General features: G+C 34.5%; 2 protein-coding genes across 2 annotated transcripts; one reads left to right on the top strand and one right to left on the bottom strand.

The window, feature by feature from the left end:
• Positions 1-78: 78 nt before the first annotated feature.
• On the top strand, positions 79-8401 carry LECT2 (leukocyte cell derived chemotaxin 2). Its single transcript, XM_063088184.1, has 4 exons — positions 79-124; positions 1570-1666; positions 3162-3307; positions 8235-8401. Exons 1-4 carry the CDS (start codon positions 79-81, stop codon positions 8399-8401), a joined length of 456 nt encoding a protein of 151 aa, XP_062944254.1.
• Positions 8402-12657: 4256 nt separating this feature from the next.
• On the bottom strand, positions 12658-20525 carry LOC134371086 (F-box/LRR-repeat protein 21-like). The gene is given in 5 exon segments (XM_063088097.1): positions 12658-13301; positions 14063-14234; positions 17189-17311; positions 17884-18259; positions 20452-20525. Coding segments are annotated over 5 exon segments (1389 nt in total).
• Positions 20526-20747: the final 222 nt, after the last annotated feature.

The following is a 20747-nucleotide window of genomic DNA, read 5'->3' as shown; positions in this document are numbered from 1 at the left end:
TTAAACTTGAGTATTCTTTAAAGAGAGTGTGGGAGCAATTCTAATATGTGGGAGAAAGGTAACGGAAGCAAAAACCAGATGTTTTCCACAAGAGTCCTGATTTTGGCTGTTTTGATTTCCACTGGTAAGTCAAAAGTACAATTTTAGAATCAGGGCTAATTTTTAAGAACAGATTTCAGGGGAAGATTTAAAAGTCATCAATAGCACAATCACAACAGAAACTTGTGTTAAATTATTGAAAATAAAGTAGAAAGGATATATGGTGGCAGGGGGAATTTCTCAATCGTTTCTACCCGAATGTTCTGATTTTTTAGTGAGGGAAACATAAAAATGGAATAGGAAGACTTTCAGAAAATCCTTTCAGTCTTGGTCTGGAATTTAATTGGAACAAAACTAGAAAATAAAAAGTTTCTGTGAGAATTTGATTTAGAAAATTTCTGATAGAGAGGCTGGTGTGGATTAGGGCAAAGGGAGGCTTCCCTTAATACTCATAGCAGAAAAGAAAAATTAGTAAATTGTCTAATATATGCCTCAATTCCCAAGGATAAATTTTAGTTGCCAAAGTGATGATATTATACCTTGATCAAGGTGTTGATTTGAAGCTTGGCTCTAAGGTATAAGACTTGTGAAACCCACCCTTTAAAAGTATATGCTTAATGGCCATATTCCGTAGCTTCTCTTTATAGCACATATATCAGTGAACAGTAAAATGTCTTTAAATAAAATTAATAATCGTATTAGTAGATTCTTTTTGCTTGTTTTTGTTAGTTTATCTCAAATTTATACTTGAGTTTGGTAACTGTATCTGTGAATGTTAACACTGGAAATCCAGGTTAGTTTATCAAGTGCTTACTGTATAAGAAACAAGTTGCACTTAAAGTTTGCACCAGGTGCACTGAGAGAGCCAGCCCCGTCTCCACGTTATACTGGTTCGTAATTTTTCATATATTTGTTTCTACTCCCCCATCTCTCTCCTCACTGTAGGCTAAATTGGTTTGACATTTAGATTATTTCTAAGAATCTCCCTCTGTCGTGTTCACAAATATGAGAGATTTACTTAGTGTTAAATAAACTTGGCTAGTTACATAGTTTGCATCTCTTTTAATTCAAATATTTTCTTGGATTTGATTGTTAGAACTGACCATAAAACAACATTTGAAAGTTACTTTAGAATTTCTGAAATTATTTCTTTGAGGCATGCTATTCTATTATTTTTGCTTAACCTAAACATAATGGTCTCCATGCCAGGTAGTGAGCAAGGAAAATTTGAAAAGCACAATTTTTTGCCATTGTTTGGGGATAATCTGAAACAAAATATAAAGATGAAGGTTAATGCTCATAAATAAACTCATTAAAAACACTCTAAATGTCATAAAACAGAATTCTGTGAAAGGGAAAAAGCCAATTTTACATCTGAATCAGGATGTAAAGTTTTGTAAGGAAGACCTTTCCATGCACTACAGACAGGAGAAAACTGTAGTGAAAACAGAATTCTCAGGATCCACTGGAAGACTGATATGGCAAATGGAAATTGGAAATACGTGAGGCTCTCACATTTCTCCTATTTAGCACTGGCTGGGCGATGGGCTACCATGTGTGCTGGAAAGTCTTCCAACGAGCTCCGGATGTGTGATAGCTACGGCTGTGGACAGTACTCAGCTCAAAGGTATGGGCTTCCCAAACAGCCACCAAACCCTTTGGCCCCTCACCTCTTCTCTTAGTGTCCTTGTCCTCCATTTCCTCAAGGGCTCACAACTCTCTCCCTTCTGACAGCAGGCGAACCCAGAGATGTAACTGGTTACCTTACTGTCTTTGGAGCAACTTCCAAGAACTCTGCTTCAAGTGTGGGCTCTGAATTCGGAACAGAGCGTGGGATAAGGAAAAGAGAAGAGAGCAAACACAGTGTTTTCCCCTCAATGTCTTCATACATTGACATCTCACCTGGCTTTTCCAAGGGTGAAAACCGAACATTACAATCCCATTTTATAGATGAGGAAATTGAACTGAGGTACCAAAGTGTCAAGGCACTGAAGTGTCAAGGTTCCAAGGGTGAAGGGTGAAAGCTGGACTTGAATTCAGGCTTTTGGATCCTCTTCCCACCAAATCATGGTGTTACTGACCCAGGCTATGGAAATTGAATATTAGAGGCTGACCCTAAGCAGAGAGGAGAACATCTCCATTTCTTCCAGACAATGGGGACACACTAGTGAATTTTCAATAATATATAGCATGACCTTGGGGGTGCCATTCTGATAAAATAGCCAGGTCTACAATTGTGTCATTGATTTCCATCCTAATTAGAGCAGAACTCTCACTTATACAGGTAATACTTAACAAAGCGAACTCAGATACCTGAAACAGGATGAGGACATGGGAAATATGGAAAAATGGTCTCTGAACTGCCAAAATTAAGACTCAATTAGTCATACCCTACGGTTTATGCACTTGACTTACACAAAAACTCCTTGGCTCTTCACTTGGAACCTGCTCATTGTTGCTTGACACATAATTCTAACCGTCCTGGTGAATCTTCCTATTAAAGGGGATAAGAGCTGGTAAGAGCAGGCATAGTAACAGCAGTGAAAAGCAAGAGCTGAGGGTTTATTGGAGACAGACTCAGGAAACCTCACAATCTGGACTCATTTTGCGTTTGTGTTCCTACACTTTAAAAAACCCAAGAGGCATTACTCACTGTATTAAAATATCACATGCAGTAAATGATGTTTGCAATCAATGACTTTTCTAGACCACTGAGAGAAAAATAAGACTAGAGTAACATATGACACTTTTATTATAGGCTCCCATAAAAAGATAACTCTTTTGAAAGTGATCTTGAAGGGGGTCAAGATTCAGATATCTGTAAAATTTACTTACATGGATTGCCTCATTTCCCCAAAATGCCATATAATAATAGCTAATATTTGTTTAAGGCTTAATATGTACCGAGTCCTATTTGAAAAGCTTCAACCTTTACAACATGGCTATTACTACCAGAAGGGAGGGAGTTTAAAATTCGGCTAAACGGGGTGAGGAATCCTGTGTCATCCCAACACGTTCTAATAGCTTCGATTTTTGATCCTCTAGTCTCGGAACACCACATTCCCGGGCAGTAAACTTCTCCAAGTGGCTCCTCAGTCTGTTCATTCTTATTTACATTCTAGAAACCAGAGGCTTCACCAGGGTGTGGATGTCTTATGCTCTGATGGATCAACTGTGTATGCACCGTTCACCGGAATGATTGTGGGTCAAGAGAAACCTTATGAAAACAAAAATGCTATCAATAATGGTGTTCGCTTATCTGGAAGAGGTAAGAGAGGTAGTGTATATACCTGGACACCTACTGGAGATGTTGATGCTTATTTATTTAATGCAGTATTTTTGAAAAAAAGGTTTATACTGATTTCAAAATGATAAAACCTAGAACATAAAGGATATAGAATATACTAAACTAAAATAGCTGATGCATTTTCTTTTCTTTTTTTTTTTTTGAAAAGCAGAATTCCAGATTTTATTTTTTTAAAGGTTGTTGCTGATGCATTTTCAAAGATGTTCCACTACTTTCTCTGAAAACTTCTGCTTTATGCAAACACTCTACAAAACTCTATAGCTGACGGAAGGTGTTCCTGCCTGTGGTCTGTGGGGTTTTGCTTCAAAAAATCAATAAAAATAATTACTGTAAGCCATGTTAACGATAATGGATAGATACTTTCATTTACCAAAATCCCACAACTCATAAATCTTGGCATTTCTGCAAGAATTGAATATGAAATATTTTCAAAAGCCTCTATGTTCTAGGTATAGTTAGGTCTCCTGGTACTCCAGGTATTGGTTTTGTTGTATTGGTTGTTTTAATTCTATTGAGGTGTAACATACACACAGAAATCACATGCATAAATGTACAGCTCCATGAATTTTGATCTGTGAAACCAGCACCCAGATCAAGAAAAAGGACATTACCAGCATCCCAGAGACCCCTTGTGCTACCTTTTAGTCATTATTCCCAGCAAGGGTAATCACCATTCCAATTTCTAACACCACATACGAGGTACTTCAAAAAGTTCATGGGAAGATTCATATTCTTTTAATTCTATTTTTCCACAGACATTTTCAAGTATCCTCATATTAGTTTTTCCTGTTTTAAAAAATGATATAAACAGAATTAAAACAGTATGCACTCTTTTTTGTGGGGCTCCTTTTATCTCACATCATGGTTGTGAGATTCTTCCATGTTTTTGCATCCAGGTCCATCCTTTTTGATGTATGGTATTGCATAATATGCATATACTTTCAGCTATTTATCCATTCTTCTTTAGAGAGACATTTGGGTATCTAATTTTAGGTGATTAGAAAAATGCTGCTAGGAACTTTCTCGCACCTTTTAATGAACATATGTATGTATTCCTTTTGGGAGTGGGTCCAGAGGACAACCTGCTCACTAAGGCTGTGAGCGCCACTGTGTGAGGCAACCCATATCCTTGAGGAGCTAATTGATGACTGTCCTCTGTAGGCTCAAAATGATTAGAGAAACTGCTGCCATTGAACTGCATCCTCTGAAATGGTGGCATTTTATAGCCCAGGTCAAGATCAGCATGGTCACCTAATAGGCAGCAGAGCTGAAGCAGTAATCAGATTAATCTGAACCTCAGAGATCTGTTGCATTGTCTAATCATGGTGACCCTAGAAATTAATAGATGAGCAGCCTACTAAAGCCTTATTTGATTTGTATCAGTGGAAGTGCTCTAGGTCTGGTGAACAAAATCCTGACTTTCATTCATTACAATAACTGGTCGTATCCCGCAATCAATTCCCAGACTTGAATCAGCTTACAGTCCCAGAGACCCCTGAATGAAAGGGAGGCTGAGTCCCTTTGGGGAAGGGCCCTGTCACACAGCCAAAAATTTGTACTGTAAAGTTTACTTCTAGCCATCTCCACAGAGATCTGCAGCCACTTAGCGGGATGACTGTACAATGAGGAAGAAGAAATAATTAGTCTTCTCAGAGACTATTGAACCCTTGCTCAAAACTGACATGAATTCCTGAAGATCTAAAAGGCTACCATGGTTCACCACTCAGACTAGGGGCTTGTAGGGTCAGGTGATCAATGTAGTTTTCACTAGGGTCCATCTTACAGTGGGCCCAGTGCATCCCCAGATTTTCCCAGTTTCAGAATACATAATTGGAATCACCATACTCAGCTATTGGCAGAATGCTGTAGGAGTAGAACTGCTGGGTCACACAGTATATGTGTATCTCCAGCTTTAGTAGATACTGCCACACAGTCTTCCAAAGTAGTTGCACCAATGTACACTCCTGCCAGCTGTGTATGAAAGTTCCAGTTGTTCCATACACAATACTTGGTGTTATCTATGCACTTTTTCATTTTAGCCATTCTGAGTGTGTGTCTTATTATGGTTTTAATTTGCACTTCACCAAACTTACTGATAATGTGAATATCATCTTTTCAAAATATTTTGCCCATTTTTCTATTTGTCTTTTTCTTATTGATATGTAGGTGCTGTTTACATATTTCAGATGAGTCCTTTGTCATACATATTTATATATACACAAACATATGTATGTATAAAATATCTTCTCCCACTTTGTGGGTTGCCTTTTCCCTTCCTTCACGTTGTCCTTTAATAAACAGAAATTCTTATTTTTAATGTAGTTGAATTTAGCAACAATGTTCTTTACTGTTAATACATTTATGACCTGTTTAAGACACATTTGCCAATCTTGAAGACATGAAGATACTTTGTTTTCTTCTACAAGCTTGTTTCACCCCTCATATTTATTTATTTATTTGGGGGGAATTTTTTCTTATTCAAACATAATTATACATATTTGTGGGGTGGAGAGTGAAACTCAATAAATGTACAGTGTGTAATGATCAAATCATGATAATTAGCATATTCATCATTACAAAGCATAATCATTGTGTCCATTAACCAATTTCCCACTAACCCCCATCTCACTCCCCCTTTCCCACTCCTAGTTCCACAATTCTGAACTCTCCTTCTGAAGTTGAGCATATTATTGTGATTATTCTTTCTTTTTTTATTCATTTATTTTTTTAGCTCCCACTTATGAGTGAGAACATGTGGTATTTCTCTTTCAGTGCCTGGCTTATTTCACATAATTTTCTCTAAGTTCATCCATGTTGCTGTGAATGGCAGAATTTCATTCTTTTTGATGGCAGAGTAGTAGTCCATGGGACTACTACTATATATATATATACATACACACCACATTTTCCTTATCCAATTGTCTGTCAATGGACATTTAGGTTGGTTCCATATCCTGGCTATTGCAAGTAGAGCTGTGATAAACATGGGAGTGTAGGTATCCCTTCAACATGATGACTTCCATCCCTTTGGGTATATAACCAGTAGTGTCACCCTTTATATTTAGATCTGTAATCTATCTAGAATTGGCTTTTGTGTAAGGAATGAGATACAGAGCAGGGTTGTTGTTGTTTTTTCCATACTGATTTCTAATTGACTCGGCATCATTAACTTGACAAGTCCATCTTTTCCCTACTGCACTGAGGTATTTTTTGTCATAAATCAGGATCTGAATATATCTGAATCTGTTCCTGGTCTCTTTATTGTGTTTCATCAAGTCAATCTTGCACATTGTCTTAAATACAATAGCTTTAAAATATATCTTTATATCTTGTAGTACTATAAATTTTTCAACTTTGTTCTTTCAGAATGCCTTGGCAATTATTGGCTATTTGCATTTCCAAATAAATGACAGAATCAGTTTGCTAATTTCCACCCCAAATCTTGCTGGGGCATTGATTTGGGTTTGCATTGAATATAGACATAAAATTGAAAAAGAACTGGTATCTTCAAAATAGTCAGTCCTCCCAATCAATGAACGTAGTATATCCTCCATTTATTCAGGTCTTTTTCATTGTTTTCTTAGTAGTTGTTGTATTAGTTTTCAATTTAGAAGTCTTGTACATCTTTTGTTTAATATATGTTTATAAGATCTACCTTATGGATTTTGTTTAGATTTTCTATAGCAGTACTGTCCAATAGAAATACAAGCGATATACGTAATTTTAAATTTTTGAATAGCCATATTAAAGTAAAAAGAAACACATGCAATTAATTTTAATATTTTATCTAATCCAATATGTCCAAAATATTATTTCAGTATGTAATTAATATAAAATTATTGGGAGATATTTTACATTATTTACACGGTCTTCAAAATCCACTGTGTATTTAACCCTTAAAGCATATCTCAATTCAGATTAGCAACTTTTCAAGTACTAAAGAGCCACATGTGGCTAGTGGCTACTATATTAGAAAGCATAATTCTATAGCCTTTCTTATCTTTGCCCACTTGACCTGTTCATGCCAAGAGTAGTGTGTCAAAGTCTCCTATTATTAGTGGGTTTCTATATCTCCTTACATGTCCTGTAGTCTGTTTTTATATAGATAGGTCCTATGTTATTTAGTCCATGGATAGTTTTAACTGTTTCCTCTTCATTGTGAATTGTAGCAGTTATCACTACACATTGTCCTCCTTCACCTTGTTTCAATGCCTTTTGGCCTGAATTCCACTCTCTGGTAACAGGATCATACCTTGCTTTCTTATTGCTTCCATTTGTTTGGCAAATCTGTCCAGTTCTTTATTTATAGCCTTTCAATCATTGTGTTTTATTCCATACAGCATGAAATTGGATTTGACTTTTCAAGCCAATGGGAAAATCTTTTTGGCAGACAAATTAAGCCTATTCGTATTTATACATATGACATATATTTGGTCTTAACACTGTCATATTATTTTGTTGTAGTTATTGTATTCATTACTTCTCTGCTAAGTGGGTATTTTTTTTTTTTTAGTTTTTAGTTCTTTTGATATTTAGAAAGTTTTGTATTTTTATTCCAGTTATTTCCATTTTTCTTCATCTTTAAAGGCTAATCATTTTATTAGAATATGTCTTGTAGTTGATATTATTCTCAGTCAATTTTCCCAACAATGTAATGTTTTCCTGCTATTTATTCTTCAATAGCTTTACTAAATTTTCATCTTCATCTATTCTCACTTTGGCATCATGTAATTAAGTCTTCCTTTTTTAATGTGATCCTGTCATTTTCTTCTCTTCCCCCGAGTTCATTGAACTCATTTCTTTTTGTTTCTTGTCCATTTCTTATTTTTCAATTTTCTGATTCAAAGCCACTGAAGCCCAGAAAATAATTATACTTATTTTCTTTTAGGTTTCTGTATCAAAATTTTCTACATCAAACCAATTAAGTATAAAGGTTCTATCAAGAAAGGAGAGAAACTGGGAACCCTGTTGCCCTTGCAGAAAGTTTATCCTGGCATACAGTCACACGTGCACATTGAAAACTGTGACTTGAGTGATCCTTCTGCATACCTGTGAATGAAGACAAATCACCAGATATTCTAAATAGAAAGTCATCTTCTTAAAAAACCTGGATGCATGTCCTGCTTTTCAAGAAATTTGTGTTCAAACAGAAGCATGATAAATACATTTTAAAAAACAAGTATTTTGATTTCACATCCAAACTTTGATATTTGGATGTGAAGTAATTTCTTGGGGCTCTCTGATCTTTCTGGCACCAATGGGATCTGGGTGGTTTTCTTTACATTTCGTAACCCTGAAGAACTAGGACAAATAAACAAGTAAATTCAAGCTAATCCAGACTAAATTTTTGACAATTCTAAAACTAGCTATGGTTCTGCTAGAAAATAAGAAAAAACCTGAAGATGTTTATATGGTACAAGAATGAAGAGTGGTTCACAATGCTAGACATAGTATACATTTAATAAATATTAGTTGAATAAATTGCAGGCTTTTTTTTTTTTTGAGTTAGGATAGTAGAGATTCTCAGCAATATCTTTAGGGTTTGTCAAATTGGTTGGAAGGAGAGCTACTTTCATGAATAAGAGAGGATTTCTTGGTCCTTCCACCCACACACTCCCACGCTATACATGAGTAACAGGTTTCCTAAGCAATGAATGATGACAGTCTAAGAAAACACAGATTTCAATGAGGCTGCATTACAGGGAGTACTAGAAAGAGAAAGAGGTCTACCTTTACCTGAAGTATCACATGGAAGTGGGCCAGTTGGCCTCATCTAGACATTTGCCTACTGCAGCCACTGATTTCTACACATCACTGTATATCTATATATTATTCTGTCCTTGTTATGTTGACAATGGGTGCTAAAAGGAAACAAGACCATGCAAATGTTCAAAAGACAAGAAACAATTCTGGTTCCTTAGATTTCAGTTAGTCACTAAAAATGAATAAGGTGAATTAATCATTCTGGAAACTTTCTTTATAAATTTTTGCTTAAATTCTTTTAAAGTGTAGAAAATTCCAGTAGAATGATTCCATTCTTATGTGCTGATATGTTAGAGAAATGGCTGCATTTGTATACCAGGTCATATGTATAAGAATGTTCATGGTATTACTATCAGTCATAGAGAAATCTGGAATAACCCAAATGCCCCTCAACACTGAAATGGATAAATAAATTGTTATAGTCAGTCAAGGAATGGGATGTTATACAGCAGTCAAAATAAATGAACCTCAGCTAAACATAACAAAACAGATGAATCACAGCAATATAGTTTTAAGTTTAAAAAAAATCCAAAATATTACATAAAGCATAGTAATCTTTTTATAAAGTCATAACAATTAAAATCAAAATAAAATTTCTAAGAACACATTCATATGTAATAAAAATAAGTATGTATAAGAAGGAAAGTAAGAAAATACTGTAATGAACACTAGTTACCTCAGGACTGGATGTGGGAGAAACACATAGAAAGGTTTAAATTATTAGCAATGCTGTAGTTCTGCAGTTGGGAGGCAATTTCATGGGTATTTATTATTATAAATAATAGGTTGTAAAGGCAATAGGAATTGCACACGGGTGGCCAAGAAGAAGAAAGAATTGATGATTCTCAGGGAGTTGAGAATCTATGTCACACAAGTCGTGCTTTCTTATACCCAGTTAGAAACTATTCTCTACTGTGTCATAACCTCTTATACAAGACTAGCAAGTTAAGAATTTATTTTTTGGCTAAAAAAAAGAAAACTATATCCAACACTGTCTGATTTGATTATCTTCCTTACTTATCTCCTTGGTAACAAATAACTTTAGGTTGTTTCCAGGAATTAAATTTGCTTTCAAAAGATAAAGGCTGTGCTCTCATTGAGGACACAAAAACGGAAATAGCACACAGGCTTTAAAGGCAATTTTAAAGGGAGTTCTAAAATATTTGAACAATGAAATCTATGCTTAGCCTTCCAAATAATCAACCTCCTCAAGTGATTATTAGGAGGTAAAACACAGTTTGGACATCGATATTGTTTTCAAAATCAGAGTCATTACCTGAAACGGAAAGCTTCCTCAAGGTAGAGGAATAATGTTACCCTTTGCCTAGCATTCTCACATCGGTTCAATGGAAATGCAAATTTTGAACCAAAGGACTTCTTTCTTGGAAAGAACTGGAATACAGCGCCCTCTGGTGAATTATATCAGGGTGGGTTTTTTCCCCCTTATGTTTTAGGTTTGGACATCAAAATATTATAAAGGTTCAAATGACAGAGGAGTAATAGTACTGAACAACTTACTTTTTCTTAGTAAAACAGGTTAAAATACATACTTTAAAAATCATGTTTTCAGATATTGTCAGGTTTGGTAACCATACGTTAATAATGTGAATAAAATCAATTTTTATTTTAAAAATGTTTTGTGTTATCTTTAGGAAATTAATGAAAGAACAAGATAAATACCAATTTAAGAGGCCCCACCTACAGAGGGAAGAATTCTTACATCCTTGTGACAACATCTATCACACTTAGTAGTATATTAACAGCAATACATACACACTTAAAAATTTGCTTGCCTGAACTCATTTTTCCAATATTTTGTACAAGATAAATGAGGCTAGAAAGGTTCATAAGGAAGGAAAAGCAAAAATTTTTGTGTTTCTTCACTACAGCCTACAAGAGGCCCCCCCATGCTTTCCCTTTATTTTTTGCCCACATGATTATCCAAACTTTTTCAGAATCCTCTAACAAATGCAAACAAACATTTTTAACATGAACAAGTTTGCCTAGATAGATATAGAAAGCATCACTTATAAATCACAATGTGTTCTTATTGCTTAATAAATGAAAATATTAACAATTTTTTTTCCTAACTGAAAATATTCCAAACTGGAAAATAATAAACATATTTGATTTTCTTTTTTTTAGTTTAATTAAATTCCTAGAAAGAAATTTAAGATATTGGGGAGAAGACTTATAGGAAGAAGTTTGAAAAAGAAAGTACTTAAGTAAAATTTATTGAGCGCCTCCTATGCACTAACTTGCATGTCAGACACAAGGGATATAACAGTGAGCAAAAGCCAACAGTGATCTTGCACTGATGGAGTTTACAGTGCAACAGAATAACAGGTAATAATCAGTAAAGTAAATGGTAAATTATAACAGTGAGAAGTGGCACAGAGAACAGCCACAGAGTGCTGAATGCATGTGCACCAGGGACCTGACCTATGAGTGGTGAATGGGCCAGGTGTCAAGAAAGGCTTCCATGAGGAAGTGACATCTAGAGGACAGATCTCAGGGAGCACAGAGAGGAAGACAAGTTGGAAGAAAAGTATGTGCAAATGCCTTGTGACTAGACAGTGCATGGCAGTGCTAAGAATCAGAGAGAGAGTGGGAGCAGAAGGGGAAAGAGCAACTTGTGGGAAATGAGGCCAGAGCAACAGAGATGAGCCAGACCTTGTAGGGTTTTGTAGGTCATTTTAAGGATAGATTTTCATTTAGTGGCAATAGGTAGCCACTTAAAAAGTTTTAACTGTGCTGCCAGTTAAATGATAAGGTCACTTATACAAAGGATCTGGCATAATCCCAAATCCATAGTAGTAGGCCAGTAAATGCCCATTTCCTCGCAAACACATCCTGCAAAATTTACCTCTTTATCTAGAGAGTGTATTTAATCAATTAACAATCACAGTATCTTTTTTCTTTTCACAGTGAAGATCTTTATATAATAAATTAGTATTATTTAATTTTAATCTAATGTCAATTATATCCCAGGTTAATATAATAAAGTAGAATTGAATGTATATTGGAAATTATAAGTTGTTCATTGAATGACAAGATAATCTCACAGTGCCAAAATTTTTATAAGTACAATTAAGTAAGCCTCTGTATCTGTATCTTGATTTTTCTGTTAGTTTTTAATACCACGTATTTTGCAAAATATATTAATACCAAGATGAAACAGAAGCAATTAAAACAATATGAGGTTGTAAAGTAAAAGACATAACTTAAAGGATCCAAGTTCAATATTATAAATTTACTTAGCAAGCAAGGAAGGCTGAGGAATATACTTAGGAACTATTCATAGTTTTTAGCATATCAACCATCTAATCCATATACAGTGTCTGTGCCCTATTTATAGAGATTTCAAGCTTTTCAAATTTCTCATATTTTCTCAAATGTTTCTGCAGCAATCCATTAAGATAGTTTGCAAAGGATAAAATACTTAACCTGAAATATTTCAACAGTGCATCTGAAAATTATACTTGCATAGGAAAAAAGCAGCTAATCTTACTGATTAAAAAAAAAAGTTCAGAATCTTTGGTAGCCAATTACCAGATAGGCATCACATCAGGGAACCATACTCTTCCCAAGTATTTAGAGACCTGAGTGTGAATTTCATCAAGGCTATAATTGTCATCAGGGATCAAAACTTCCTACATTATAGAGAGCTGGGTTAGCCTTCTCCCACAGAGTCTTACAAACTCAATGAATGCACCGCAACTAACTTCACATTCGCTGAGGCCCAAGGCTGTCAAGTTTTTACAGTGTTGAGCAATGCAAATGAGTTCATTATCAAGGGGCTGCAGACCACTAGCACATACCACTAATTCAATTAGTCTTGGACAGTTAAGACCTATCCTTCCTAGAATTGGTTTGCTTACTGAACAACCAAAATAAAGGTGAGTAACAGGGGTTTCTTCTTTGAAGAATGTCTTGAATTCCTCTTCATATACAAAGAAGTACATAACAACGTTAACTCCAGGCGAGTGTTTAATAAGTGCATCCCAACTGTGTTTTTTAATAGAATGAAATTCATTCTGTCCAGGATTTTCACTCACAACATCAATTCGAAGATGTTCAAGGTTAACATGAGTCTTACTTGAAAGTGCTAGGAGAAGCTCATCACTTAGAATGTAATAATTCAATGCCAGTTCTCTGAGGCCTCGACAATGATCAGCTACACAAAGGATTCCTGTGGAAAAATGAAAAATTCTTAAGAACAAATAATCATACTAATACTAATATAACATTTTATAAATTTAAATTTTATATTAGTTATTCATTACTTGCTAAAATAGATATCTAACAATTTCTGAGAAGATGGTTGTCAAGATATATAATTATATATACAGTTGGCCATCCTTACCTGTGGGTTCTGCAACTGTGATTCAACCAAACGGATCAAAAATATTTGGGAGAAAAAAAACATTGCATGTGTACTGAACATGTACGGACTTTTGTCACTATTCCCTAAACAATACAGTATAACAGCTATTTACATAGCATTTACATTGTATTATCTATTATAAGTAATCCAGAGATGATTTAAAGTATACAGGAGGATGTGCATAGGTTATATGCAAATACTACACCATTTTATATCAGGGACTTGAGCTTCTGTGAATTTTTGGTATACTCAGGAGGTCCTGGAACCAATCCCTCATGGATACCAAGGGATGACTGTATAATACAAGGGTATTTCAAAAAGTCCATGAAAAAACAGAATTAAAAGATAATATGAATATTTCCACATACTTTTTGATGATCTTTTATATATATTACTTAAAATACTCTCAGGAGAAACAATTTAAACTCTATCTAGCTGGCAAATTAAGACTTCTTTTGAATAAAATTACATTAATGAATTATGTTTCACAAGCACGTAATTTTCAGTAAAAAATTGCATTACCATAATTTTAAAAAAGCATTTAATCTTTAAAAACTATAACCTACCATCAGATGAAACATGAGGGCAGCTTCTCATTTTTAGGAGTCTTAGAGTATCACTATTATTGGCCACAAGAATCTTCAGTGAAGGATCATCTACTGGTGTGTCTTCAATTTTGATTGACGATAATGATTTTGAGTTGACAAAAACAACTGTAAGTGCTGACACAAAATAAGACTTGCGTGGCAATAAGAAAAAATGATAAAAACATTGTTGAAAAATCTACAGATTCTATCAAATAATTCATTAAAACTATTTATGTCAACAACATATGATAACAGTAAAAGCAATCAACATAACTGTTTTTCGTAATGCCATTAACCAGCAGAAGACATTTTTATAAAAAAATATGGTTGTATACTTTTACGACTGATGAATGGAATGGTAAGAAAGAAAGAAGTTTCAAAAATTTCATAAAACAGATCTTCCAATTATTTTCAACCCTAAGGGCTTGATTTTCAGTATTAAAAGGATATAATTATATCTATTTCCTAGAATAGGGGTTGGCAAATCATGGCCTACCAGCCAAATCCAGTCCAGTTTCTATATTGTCCATGAGCTAGGAATGGTTTTCACATTTTTAAGTGGTTGAAAAAAATTTTTTAAAGAATGATATTTTGTGACATGACAATTACATAAAACTCAAATTTTACTGTCCATAAACAAAGTTTGATTGGAACACAGCCATACACCTTTATTTATGTATTGTCTATGTCTGCTTTCACAATGCAAGGCTAGAGCTGAGTATCTGAGTCAGAACTATGTGGCCTGAAATACTTACTCTCTGGACCTTTTGACCCCTGTCCTAGAAGATATAGATTTTTATCTGTTTTATTCACTACTATATTTCCAACACCTAGAATAGTATCTGGCACACAGTAGATGGTTGATAAATATTTGTTAAAAGAATAAATAAATAAATAGATGTCACAATCTTCAGTGACATGCTTTTCCTAGGAAATTATCTAAGCAAAGTAAAGCCAAGTCTTTATATGTTTGAAGGTTTATAAACTAAAGCTTATAGCTTGACCTCAAAATGGGTAAAACTTCATAAGTTTTCAGACCCACTATTTTTTGGCAAAGATAAAGTCTGGAAACCAAATCCAAGCATGATCACTTTTCATTTTTCAACATCAATTTGGATTCTGCTAAAAGTTCTAGTGTTCCTTTTAGAATGACTAAATTAGTTATAAGTGATAATTCATTTATAAGAAAATTTACTGTTTTATACTAATTGTAAATTGGTTTCTATGAATTTTCCCGTGGTGAAGGGCTAGACCTCTACTAAATTTTATGGTGCCAAAATTATTTGAGAAATATAAATATAGCACTTTTTCTTTATAAAATATAAGGTTTATTTTCCCTCTCATCAGCCCTCAATTAACTGGTTTAGTCCTGAAGGACAAATTTAAGCAATGAGTACATATTTAACTATAATAGCAATATATTTGTTTAGTACTTTTTATGCTTAGCAAAATGCTATACTTTTATTTTATTTCTCCTTAGTATACAAATGAAAAAAATTGAGTCTCAAAGAGATTCACAACCATGTCAGAAGCCACTTAATTCATTTTAAACTGTGGTGGCAGAACTTGAATAGAAGCTTGCTAATCTCTGGTGCCTATCTCTGGTGACCACACCACCTGACCTAGAAGCTGGCCCTGGAAGCTGATGTGCAACATTAGAGACAGCTTTTAGATTCTAAAAAGAATTTCAGGCTAATCTGATTCTATAGTTCATAAACAAGGAAATCACTACCTAGAAGTAGTAAGTTTCCATCTGATCATTTATATTATTCTAATCCCCAAATGACCCATTTTTTTCCGTATATCTCTTTAAAACATAAACAGGCTAACAGAAATGCGGCTAAAAGATAGTCATGACCCAATTTAGGAGAGAGACACTGCTGCTATTCCTCTATCCTCTTCTACAGGAAGGTTTCCATTAGCCGGTTTTACCAACAACCAAAACTTAGGGCTTATTACATATCAGGCATTATTCTAATTCTCAGTTTACAATGGTAAATAAATGGATAGAATCTCTGCCTTCAACAAGTTCATGTTTAGCATGGAGAGAAGAGACTAAACATGATAACTAAATAAATAAGGTAGTTTCAAGTAGGGATGAATGATATAAAGAAGATAAAATATTGCAATATAGTAAAGAATAACAGGAGGAGAGGGTGTTGTTTTAGCAGAAGTGGCTAAGGCAGGACATGGCCTTCACGTGGGGGCCTGAATGAAGAGAAGAGAGTTTCTGTGGCAGAGTCTGCTGTTGTTTGCTGACAACCAGTCACTCTTTCTTCTTTGGTAATCCAGTCCCAAGTTTTAGCTGGGCACATTGCCATCTAGGTGAAAGATCTCCCACCCTCCCTGAAATCTGGTGTGGCCACAGAGTGAGGTATGAACAGAAGCATGATGTGGTACTCATGGGTGGTCTCCTTGCGAAGGAGAAGGCATATACCCTTCTTTCCCCATTTCTTCCATCCAGGTGCCTAGAACAAGGGCGTGACAGCTGGAAAATGAAATGTCAGGCAGACATCTTGGAAAATGAAAATGAAGAAAACACTTTGGGGGAGAATGTAGTGGCTGGAGAGATCCTGAGTTCCTAACAACTTCATACCAGCTATTCACTGTCTTACCTATGAACTTCTTTAATGTAAGAGAAATAAACTTCAATCACGTTGTTTAAGCTGCTGTTGTTTTGGAGCTTCAACTACACGAATAAAAACATCATTCTAACAAGTATAGTTCATTTAGTTAAATATTATATTGTTACACCTCCAATGGAGAGGCTATAGAATTATAGGAAAAACGTCCACTATTGCCACTACATGCTCCGTATTCAAAGTAACCATGTAAACTGGCACTTGAACATGATAAGCATAACATCTAAATTTTATATTATTGACACTGTAGAAGCAATTACTAAAATTATAAAATACATCTAAAAAATGAAAACTGCACAAACTATTTCAGCAAAAATAAGTGTCAGTCAACAGAAAACTGCTTTAACTAATACTTTGAATATAAGTACAATATGGGCTGTCTTTAGGATAAGAATCCTTTTTGCCTAGTTTGGCAATATTTAAGAATTTTAGTATATCTCAGAAAAACTCATAGTATCCTTACCTTTGACACATTCATAAAACTTGGCTTGGCAGTTGAAATCAAGCCCAAGGTCTGGATAGAACAATTTACCAGCTGAGAAAGTATATACCAAGCAGCTTCTGCTGATTCAGTACTACTATCAACCTATAAAGACAATTTTTAATCTTAAATAATTTCCTGAAGGTAATTTAGCAGGAAGTTACTGGAAATATATTTAATAGAATTCAATTGCAAAATTTTATTTATCCCTTCAAAGTATGATATGAGTATTTTTTCTTTATACAAAATGTCTCATTTTATAAAGTGAGAAACAGAGATTATGACAAATTGACTTTTTTTTTTTTTTTTTTTTTTGGCAATTTGCTAGTACAGGAATCCGAAACCGTGACCTTAAGGTTATAAAGTTGTGCTCTAAACAACTGAGCTAACTGGCCAGCCTGACAAATTAACTTTCTAAGCACCTCATACCTTCAAATCTTTTACAATTACCTGAATTTTAATAATACATCCAGATGAAGGAAACTGAAGTTTAAGTTAGTCAATTACAGCTCAAGTTCTATATCTCAATCTACACAAATAACTACAAAAAAGCAGGAAACAGTTTGAGATAAAACTTCTGCAATTCAGTGACTGCCTCAAAATAAGGACCTAGATACACAAAAATGTTGTTAACAAGATGTAAGGCATTGTTTCTATTTAATGCTTATTCTTCTTACCTTAAAGCTAACATATTGGAGATGGGCAGCATGCTTTTTAATGATCTGCTGAATGAGATCAGGACGAGTGGACTTAAAATATGAAGTAGCTGACTGGTTCAGTTCAAATTCAAACTTTCTCCAAAGGTTGGGTATATGAAAAACTTCGTTCCATCTCCTACATACAGAAGATGCATGGGCCCTATCTATCAAAGAAAGATATTGAAAAATTTGTAATACCACATGGCGAGGCAAACTTCCCCAGTCTAGACAAATAGTGTACATATAAGTCTGGTTGAGAGAAGTGTAGAACCCAAGTTTTGGCTGTTTCACTGCTGGTGAAGACTGGACAGTTTTATTCACAATAGATAAATTGTTCCTCTTCATTCTGTAAACATTAAAAAAAAGTTAGGTGTGTGATCATTTTTTTTCTCATCTCCATCAAATACCTGTACTCTAATTGTATAGGGTTACATTAGAAAATGGCATATAGTTTAAAACAATTTTAGTAGTAGTCTTCCATTTTAATGCACTGATGGATGTTACTTCACGCTGAAGATACAGAGATAAATAAGAGCAAATCTGTTCTCAAAGAGCTCTGGTCAAGTTAGGACAAGTTGCAATGGGGGAAAAAAAGAATGGGATTGACTGAGTTTATATGTGGGAGAGGTGGGTGGGGAGGCTTCCAAGAAGTGGTGTCCAAGGAAGCAGTGTATGTTTTAGGTTTTTTCTTGGACAATTATTGTATCTTAATATCTCCTGCAAAGGAGGAGGCAATACATTGCAATTGTGTGAAGAATTCCTGGGAGATCTGGGAGACAATAAAATGTAATTAAAAGCATAGGTCTGGATATGTCCCAGCTCTGCCACTTATGAAACATGTGATCTTGTCAGAGCAAATTATTCTAAGCCTCAGTTTCCTCATCTGTATAGCAGGGATAACAGCAGTATCCATCTCATAATGTTGTGAGGATTAAAGTATTTTAAGTAGAAGCACATAGTAAGTGCTCAATAAAAGTTGTAGTCTGTGTTGCTATATTAAACTATCCAAAGCATTTTTCTTAACTATTTTCGTTACTTAAATCAAAGCACAATATTAACAAAAGTCAAATGATCTGCAACAATTTGCAGATGACAGCCAGGACACAGGAACTCTAGAGAAGTTGGATATGGCAGGGGCAGTCTTTGTGCAAACAACATATCTGATCCCCTCCAGTTAATGTAAAACAGCAAGGGAATGAACATTCTCCACCCCCAAAGAGAACTGATGAATCTCCAGGTATAAGCCGGCTTGGCATACTTGAAGTCCAGATATATCCAAATATACCTGGTCATCTTGTATGTATATTTCATACAAGAATCCAAAGTATTTTAAGTATACAATTATTTGAAAGGCAAAATAATGGTAAGAGTGGTTCTGAATTTTACTTAACTTTGGTTAACTATTTAACCTTCCTTTCACCCTTCAATGTTAGGAATGTATATATGGAAGATTCCATGTCATAATTGAAACACACTTTCAAATCTGATGAAATATTTATTTAATATATAAATATCTCTGTTTCGTGATCCTCTCTGATGTGAAATTTCTTAATCACAAAACAGAGTTAGATCCCAGAAGTAGGACTAACCTACAAAGGCACTGAACAAAATGAAAAGTCATCTTTAGGGTTTAGAAAACTGAAATGGAAAGCAAAAATAGCTGCAAAGCTGTACCTCAAGCATCAGGCAAAAGAGCTACAACACACTTTTTGGTCTGACTAAACCAGTTACGTGTATAACTTACAACTTGTCCAGCAACACATGAAAATGCTGGCTATCAATAACTCAAAGCATATGCTATTTTAAAAGGGTCGATCGACTCTTTAATGCTAATTCCCTAACATGGTAAGGTAAAGGAATAGATTTTGGATTCTAAACTCAGCTGTGGAGCACATTCATCAACATTTTGTTTGCAAATGTTTCATTTGGTACCTACAAAATGGATCGTTAAAATTTCACTAAGCTATTACAAAAAAAGTTATCCCTAATATGAGGGGTCTTCAAAAAGTTCATGCAAAGATTTGTATTATCTTTTAATTCCATTTTTCCATAAACTTTTTGAAGTACCCTTGTATAATCCTTTACTAGAAAAGCAGTGAAGCCAAACATAAAACAAAGACTTCCCCCAAATGGCAGGTTAGAAAACTTCCTTGCAGTTCTAAATAAAGGGATTGTGCTACATATCAAATCTGATTGTATGCAACATAGATAGGTAGTTAAAATTATTTAGCAAAATAATTAAATCACCAATTCACTGACAGAAGAATCACTATAAATAATTAAAAGGTATTAATGCCAATAATTTATCAAAAATAACATTTTATTTTTCTTTCTCCTTGTGCACATTTTCAGAGCATACGTCATCCACAAATCATTTAATATAAAATAACTTGATAGCTATGTGCATCAGTAAAATATATTTTAGAATGCACAACAAATTGATCTTTATTAGCTTGAAAACTTTAATATAAAAATTCCATCCTAAATATATATGACCATTTAAAAAATTGATCATTTCTTTTTCAAGCCTTTCTTACCTAAAGAAGGGCTTCCAAGTTATAGTTCACTCTGAACCAACGAAATGAAGTAACTGCTGCCATGGGGTGCTCACCAACATCCATTTGATCTCACTTCCTATCTTGGCAAAATACCAAAAAACACATTCCTCAGAATACATAAATAAACATCCAATAATTTTTACGCTTAGGATATTTATATCTCACTGTATATACACTGAAGGATTCTGTTAGACAATTATTGATTGCAAAACTACTTTTTGTCCATAAAAAAACTAGCCTGCTTAGTAGAAATATTGCCAACACTTGCCAGGAATTACACTTGAA

This window comes from Cynocephalus volans, chromosome 2 (genome assembly GCF_027409185.1).
Source record: "Cynocephalus volans isolate mCynVol1 chromosome 2, mCynVol1.pri, whole genome shotgun sequence".
Taxonomy (NCBI): domain Eukaryota; kingdom Metazoa; phylum Chordata; class Mammalia; order Dermoptera; family Cynocephalidae; genus Cynocephalus; species Cynocephalus volans.
Note: the sequence above shows the minus strand (reverse complement) of the source record. Positions and strands in the feature narration are given on the sequence as shown.

Bases quoted from the DNA above. Each gene is read 5' to 3' on its own strand.
- LECT2 (XM_063088184.1), top strand. From the start codon at position 79: ATGTTTTCCACAAGAGTCCTGATTTTGGCTGTTTTGATTTCCACTG. The intron at 125-1,569 runs GTAAGTCAAAAG...TCTCCTATTTAG, and splicing joins GGCTGTTTTGATTTCCACTG to CACTGGCTGGGCGATGGGCT. The intron at 3,308-8,234 runs GTAAGAGAGGTA...ATTTTCTTTTAG, and splicing joins TGTTCGCTTATCTGGAAGAG to GTTTCTGTATCAAAATTTTC.